Source organism: Lampris incognitus, chromosome 7 (genome assembly GCF_029633865.1).
Source record: "Lampris incognitus isolate fLamInc1 chromosome 7, fLamInc1.hap2, whole genome shotgun sequence".
Lineage (NCBI taxonomy): Eukaryota > Metazoa > Chordata > Actinopteri > Lampriformes > Lampridae > Lampris > Lampris incognitus.
Window position 1 is genome coordinate 13,617,919 of NC_079217.1, and position 7,901 is coordinate 13,625,819.

General features: G+C 45.8%; 1 protein-coding gene across 1 annotated transcript in view; it reads left to right on the top strand.

The window, feature by feature from the left end:
• trpc4b (transient receptor potential cation channel, subfamily C, member 4b) overlaps positions 1-6,712 on the top strand; it is a 30,744-nt gene extending 24,032 nt beyond the window's left edge. Inside the window, exons 5-10 of the mRNA XM_056283768.1 lie at positions 3,248-3,561; positions 3,677-3,872; positions 3,978-4,172; positions 4,407-4,448; positions 5,187-5,276; positions 6,137-6,712. Of these exons, the coding sequence (XP_056139743.1) occupies positions 3,248-3,561; positions 3,677-3,872; positions 3,978-4,172; positions 4,407-4,448; positions 5,187-5,276; positions 6,137-6,712 (1,413 nt within the window). The remainder of the gene's footprint in view (positions 1-3,247; positions 3,562-3,676; positions 3,873-3,977; positions 4,173-4,406; positions 4,449-5,186; positions 5,277-6,136) is intronic.
• The last annotated feature ends 1,189 nt before the right edge of the window (positions 6,713-7,901 follow it).

A 7,901-nucleotide genomic window follows, 5' to 3' on the forward strand; every position in this document is an offset into this window, starting at 1 on the left:
GCGGCTTATGATCCACATAAGCCGTGAATGGGCAACCCTCCAGCAGGAAGCGGAAATACCGGGTTGCAAGGTGCAGTGCCAGCAACTCCCGGTCAAAAACGCTGTACTTGCGCTCGCTATCCCGCAGTTTGCGGCTAAAAAATGCGAGTGGCTGCCACGCATTCGCCACACGCTGTTCAACCACAGCCCCCACGGCTATGTCAGACGCATCGGTTGTTAAAGCTATGGACGCCGTGGGTGTGGGATGGGCGAGGAGGGCAGCGTTAGCCAGGGCGCACTTAGCTCCGTCAAAGGCCTGGACCTGTTCGGGAGTCCAGTCGACAGGGTCGTTAGCCTTCTTAAGCCGCAGGGCTTCGTAAAGCGGCTGAAGGAGGTGGGCAGCGCGAGGGAGGAAACGGTTATAGAAATTCACCATGCCCAAGAATTCCTGCAATGCCTTAACAGAGACCGGGCGGGGAAATTCCGCCACCGCCTGCACCTTAGAAGGCAACGGGACCGCGCCTTGCGGCGAAATGCGGTGACCCAAGAAGTCAATCACCGGCAGTCCAAACTGACACTTGACCGGGTTGACGATCAGGCCGTGTTCGTCCAGACGACGGAAAACCTGTTTCAGGTGCGCCAGGTGCTCTACAGCTGACGGACTGGCCACTAATATGTCGTCGAGATAAACGAACACGAAAGCAAGGTCACGCAATACCGAGTCCATCAGCCTCTGAAAGGTTTGCGCTGCCCCCTTCAAGCCAAAAGGCATGCGCATGAACTCAAAAAGCCCAAACGGGGTGATCACTGCAGTCTTGGGCACGTCCTCTGCGCGCACAGGAACCTGATGATAGCCGCGCACCAGGTCCACCTTGGAGAAGATAGTGGTACCTGCCGGGCATATGGAAAAGTCCTGTATGTGTGGGATGGGATAGCGGTCATTGGCGGTGACGTTGTTCAGGCGGCGAAAATCGCCGCAAGGCCGCCACGACCCATCCGCCTTGGGCACCATGTGAAGCGGCGAGGCCCACGGGCTGTTGGAACGCCTCACTATACCCAGACGCCCCATGATGGCGAACTCCTCCTTACCTGTAGCCAATTTTACCGTGTTGAGGCGCCGCGCGTGCAAAAACTGGCGGTCCCAGAGTGGGAATGAAATCTTCTACCCCGTGTTTAGTAACCGCGGTGGAAAAGGCAGGTGTAGTCACCGATGGAAAATCCGCCAGCAAACGCTGAAAAACATCCCCTAATGCCAAAAAGTTAGCGTGTGTTAACGGCCCGGCTCCCCCTGTCTCACACGGAACAGTGGCGAAAGACACAGCATCAATTAAACGGCGGTTTGCGACATCAACCAGCAGACCATTAGCACACAGAAAATCCGCGCCGATAATAGGAACAGTAATGGCGGCCACTACAAAGTCCCACTCAAAATGGCGCCCGTGGAAGCAAACAGTCACCAACCTTGTGCCAAACGTCGCAATGGACGAACCGTTAGCTGCACTTAACTGTGGGCCGCCGCCTTCGGCCGACCTGTCTGTCTTAGCAGGAGGGAGTAGGCTGTTTTGCGAGCCTGAGTCCACCAGAAACCGTCTTCCTGACATCGTGTCCTTAATGAAGAGCAGCTCACCACGTCCGCCAGCGCCCACAGCTGCTACTGAGCGCTGGCCCTGGAGTTTCCCGCCGCCTCAAACGTGCACGGAGGGACGCAGCGCCTCGCCTTGCCGCCGAACCGCCGGTGGAAGAAACAGAGGCCTCTCCCGCGCCGTCTCCGGGCAGTCACTTCAGCCACCACTGCCAGGTCCGCGTCCTCCGACGTCGGCTGCAGAGGCTCCGATGCCACACTCTGCACAGAGAACCGTCTGGTAGCCAGCAGGACCTGATCGGCCTCCTCAGCCAAAGCTCGGCAGTCACCAGCGGCCAGACACGGGGAGTTAGCCAAAGCCGCGCGCACAGGAGACGGGAGCTGGCGCAGGAAAACGTGCGGGAAAAGAAACCCGCCTTCATCTGAGCCTAGCAGCGACAGCATATTGTCCATGAGATCCACAGCCGTCCCGTCGCCCAAACCAGATAGGGAAAGGATTCTATCTGCCCTCTCTGCGGCAGATAGGCTGTACCTCCGGAGCAGAAGATGTTTGAGGGCGACGTATTTATCGTGTTGCGGAGGGGCGCGCAACAGTTGCATGGCCCGGCGTGTGGACTGCTGGTCCAGCGCAGCGACGACCAGATAGTATCTGGAGTCGTCCGCGGAGAATCCACGCAGGTGGAACAGCGCCTCGACATGCTGGAACCACGAGGCCGGGTCGCTCTGCCAGAACTCTGGGAGTTTCACAGCCGCGGCGAGAACGGCCGGCTGTGAGAGTTGGGGCGGCGTGGCCGAAGTGGATTCACACTCCTCTTCTGCTCCAAACATGTTCAATTCGGGGTCAACAATGTGGCAGGAATGAGGAAAAACACAGGAGACCAAGGCGAGTTTGATGCTTATTCCTCAACTCCAAAAACCAACTGCAGCAGGAACAACCCTGCCCCGGCGAGCCCGGGAACGTAAACCACGCCCCCAGCTCACAGTCCTGCTGGGTGAGAGGCATAGCCCCTAGTGTCCGCCACAACATATATATATATATATATATATATATATATATATATATATATATATATATATATATATATATATATATAGCTGAAGAGTTAGACATTCATATGCTTCTAAATCATTCCATATTAGGGTCTGCGGTGGTGTAGCGGTCTAAGCATTGGCTTTGTGTCGATGCAGTTGCCCACTGGGGACCGGGCTTCGCGCCCCAGTCTCGTCAGAGCCGACTATGGCCGGAGTCGATGAAGCAGCAATAATTGGCAACGCTGTCTTCGGGAGGGGGGCGGAGTCGGCTTGTGTTTGTCACATGAATGCGTGTGTGTGTGTCGAAAAAAGCAGTGGTTCGGCCTGGATTCGCCTTGTCACGAAAGTGGGGAGGCGTCTCCTTCGAGACTGCCAGCCGGAGAGATGCAGTTGGCAAATGCATACAGTACGAGGGTGGGTGTTTGAACTAAAATAGGGAGTGATTGACCACTAAATTGGGAGAAAAAGGGAAAAATCAGAAATAAATTTAGGAGAAAAAAAATCATTCCATAGTGTTTATCCTTAAAAAAATCGCTGTCATTGCTGCTGTCATACAAATAAAGGCATATGAACACCATTGTTTTAATTTCCATTATTGCGTCTTGGACGGCTTGTACATTGTGCATTGATTGAAATTCTCTGTCTTTCCAACAGTACAATGCTCTCAAACCCAGAGAGAGTTGGGAAATGTGGCACCCGACTTTGGTGGCAGAGTCTTTATTTGCCATAGCCAATATCTTCAGCTCATTGCGCCTCATTTGGCTTTTCACGGCCAACTCCCATCTTGGACCCTTACAGATCTCACTGGGGCGCATGCTCCTAGACATCCTCAAGTTCCTTTTCATTTATTGCCTGGTGTTATTAGCCTTTGCCAATGGACTCAACCAGCTCTACTTTTACTATGAGACAGACGAGGGCAAAGAATGTAAGGGGATCCGCTGTGAACGGCAAAACAATGCTTTCTCAACGTAAGTTAAAGCTTTTAAACCAATCTCTTCTGACAAATGCACATTATCCATGGCCATTATCGGACTACTCAGTTGGAAACAATTGATAATTGATGAGTTTTCTTCACTTTCCTAGGCTGTTTGAGACGCTGCAGTCTTTATTCTGGTCCATATTTGGCCTGATCAGCCTCTATGTGACCAACGTGAAAGCAGACCACGAGTTTACAGAGTTTGTGGGCGCTACCATGTTTGGCACTTACAATATAATCTCCCTGGTTGTTCTGCTAAACATGTTAATTGCAATGATGAATAATTCCTACCAGCACATTGCTGTGAGTGGCACTAATTGTCAGATTTAACCACAGTAAACTATAAATTGCACTCGATTCATACAGTTTTGTAAAATGTTGCAATGAAAAAAATAATTTGCCTTTCAGGATCATGCAGATATCGAGTGGAAATTTGCAAGAACAAAGCTGTGGATGAGCTATTTTGAAGAGGGTGGGACTCTGCCAGCTCCATTTAATATCATCCCCAGTCCAAAGTCCATTTTCTATCTAACTGGATGGATAAAGACCTATGTGTGGAAGAAACCCAGCACAAAAAAGCGGGAAACATTTGGAACCTTAGGGGTAAGATGTTCCCAGAGGATTTCTCTGGACATGAGCGCTCTTTCACCAACCTCACAGTATGACCTCTGAGGGCGTAGCCCAGGAAGAATTAACGCAAATTAGATTGCCTGTTCTGTAGCCAAGTTAACTCCCATCATGAGACCGCAAAATGGAAATGCTGTTCTTCAATGATACAGAATAGGGCAAGCAAAGAAGCACCACTAAAACACTTTTCTGTTTGCTTTTTGTATATAGAGACGTGCTGCTGAAAATGTAAGATTAAACCATCAATATCAGGTACTATTTTTTTATATCTTTTGAAAATAAATTGTTTATATTGGATTATTAAATGTGTCGGGTTTACTCTACACATTGAAAATTGTATTGTTTCATAAGAAACTGGCAGATGTGAACCCAAAAGTACAACTCAGAGATGGGCAGTTTTCAGCAACAGTTTGTCAAGGCAGGCAAGGGGGGTCAGTATAGTAGGGAATCAATCCAACAGGTGACCAGATCAGACAATGGGCAGGCAGACAGGCAAACAGGTTCAAAACTCAGGTCAGATTACCTGGGTATCTCCAACAGGTAACCAGATAAGACAAGGGGCAGGCAGGAGAAGCGAGGTCTGGAAAATAGACAACAAATTCAAAACACGGGCAGTACAGGCAAAAGCAGAACTAGGGAATGCTGGATATCTAGGCTGAACACACTAGACCATCTGGTGAAAGGGGGCTGGTTTAAGTACTGTGGGTTCATTGGGGAAAATGAGCTGCGGGTGAGGAAATGGGTGGGGAAACCAGGTGAAGGGCGTGGTGTGGTGCCCAGGCATGAAGGGGAGATGGGATCTGAAACGACAGGGAGATTAGTGAGCTGACAAGGAAACGGGGATCCAATAAAGAAAAGTTGATGACTGGGGTTATGAACTGGATGAACTGGGACACGTTGTGACAGAAAATACAGTACAGTCCTTTGCTGAAATCTATGCATTCATTACACTGCAGTTTTATCTGAAACACTCTCAATACCATTTTTCAGGAAGTGTTGAGGAACATGGTGAAGAGGTATGTGGCTGCCAGGATCAGAGATGCTAAAACAGAGGAAGGGCTAACGGAGGAGAATTTCAAGGTAACTGATACGTGTTAATGTGTGTGGCGTTGGTCCTTAAGTTAAAATCCTGAAGATCTATACATGCAAAGAAATTTCCGTTTTGCAGCAGCATTAAAATTAGTATTATTTCATAGCAAATCCAAATTAGGGCTGTCATGACATTAGATTTTCACTACATAATTATTGTGGCCAATATAATTCGATATGATTGCATCACAGCATCACAGGGAAGGGAGACAAAGCAAGAACGGAAAGAAATGGAATGATTTGAGAGGCACTGGATTATTTACATAATATTATGTATTAATATTTTGACTTATTTAACATAACATAATATTTAACATAATATTTTGATATCATGTTAATAATACAATATGTGTATTATTAACGTGATATCAACATTTTGTTTTTTAAATATCAGTTATCATCAATACCGGTACATCACGCCACCCCTAATCCAAATCATAGATGTATTTGTAAAACTGTCAGGTAAGACTCTCCTCGTTTTCAACTTTGCAGCCATTTGTGGAAGAAAGAGGCAGAAGGCAGGCAGGCTTGAAGAGGAAGGAAAGTTGTGGCTAGCAAGCTGATTTGGGGAAAAAAAGCCCATAATCAACATACAATACAAAATCTGCAACTAAAACTTAGGTTTAACCATGTTTTCGTCATTTGGTGGAAGGAAAGCTGCTGACTGAGTTTAAAGTGAAATTGATCTTCGGGAATTTGGTTGCTTAAACATACCACGTATAATTATAGCTGTTAGCAAGTTTCATAAAACAGTGCTCTTCAGGATTTTAACTTCGAAGTCACAATCACATAAACAGTCTGCTTTTAAGTTTCTGTATGGTATTTAAACTCTAGTCTTAACTGATTGACAGGAGCTGAAGCAAAATATATCTAGCTTCCGCTATGAAGTCCTGGGAATGATGAGGAGTAAAGGTCACGGTGTGCTAACTGAAAAAGTGGCGAACTCCAGCCTCGTCTATCCTGACAACTCATTTAAATACTCCCCAAATTTCCCCTCCGATCACCCACAAAGAAAGCTTCACCTATACAATATGACCACCACCATCTTGCAACAGAGTGGCGCCGCTAACAACCCCAGCCGTGAGGCCTCCATGAAGCAAGTCAACGGATTGGTGGCGCCATACCATATAGAGAAGCAGACACACAAGGGGCATGTCCCCAAGGATGTCCAAGATGATGACCACCTCCACAGACATGGCAAATGTCCCTCTCAGAAATCTGAGAATCTTTATTCTGTGTCCCAGGAGTCGGGTAAGTCTGAAGAGGACAAGTTAGGTTGTAACACACAAAACCAGGATCAACAACCAATTGAGGAGGTAATAGTGGAGGTTGCAAGGGAACGGGAGGAGGACATTCGGGAGAATGAAGGATCTACACCAACAGATTTTGCTGTGGAAGAAAGCAGCAGGTCAATGAAAGACCTATAGTATTTCAATTGTGCTTGTGTTGGACTAAGACAAAGCTCTGTCTATATTTGGGAATCAGAAATCACTTTGACAAATTTTGGTTTTGCCGTTAACTGACATCTGTTCATCTGTGGTCTCTGGGAAATAATCTGTCCCTGTATTCAGTACTAGGCAAAAGGAGAGAAACAGGGCGATAAGCTCTCATTAAATTACATAAATTACATACTGTATATTTTATCCATGGTGTGGGGTTAACTGGAGATTAACAACATATTGATCCGACATCACATTTCATCCTTCCACCTATTGTGGATGGGAGATGAAAAGCAAGACCACTGAGTGAATGTTGATTTCTTCATGCTCAGAAAATAGTGAAACTAAGAAGTAAGTGTTCCCTACTCTAGCTAATACAACATTTATTTCCAAAGGGTCCAGGCACTATTCTGCCTTCCCTAAAATTTGTTGATTTTGCCATCTCTTAATTTCTCATACCATTTTGCGAGTATAATACATTATGGTTGTCCTGCCAAAGTACACTAATGCTTCCCAGCACTATATTGTATGGTATAATATAGAGGCATAGCTAGTCTTATGTATATATAATATCAAATATGTTAGTTACATCTAAATATGTTTAAACTATTTGGGGTGCAAGCAGCGAGGCTGTTTGCCATCTTATTTTGGTAACACTTTAGTATGGGGAACATAAAAAAACTTAATTACTAGTGAATTAGTAATGATCAAGATGTCACTTTAGTATGGGGAACATATTTTAAGTAACAAAAACTTAATTTACAGTAATTTAACACTATTAACACTTGTAGTTTTGTGTTTTGTTATGTAAGAACAGACCATATTCATTAAGTGTTAGTAAGGCAGAATAACTCTTCTTGTGGTACTACCACCTTATAAAGGCCATACTAAGCAAAGCATATTGAGATGGTACTACTAATAAGCAATAATTCTGAGGTTATAGAGGGAAAACTCATAGTTAATGGTTTACTGGTTGTATAATAAGGCCATGCAGAATAAGGCATTAATGAGTACGTAATAATGACCAATTAAGAGCCAATATGTTGCTAATTTGCATGCTAATAAGCACCTAATTAATGGTGACTACGTTCCCCACACTAAAGTGTTACCCTTATTTTTTCTTACGTTTTGTTTTTTGGAGGATCATTTGAAAAAGTAATTTAACAAAAATTTTTTT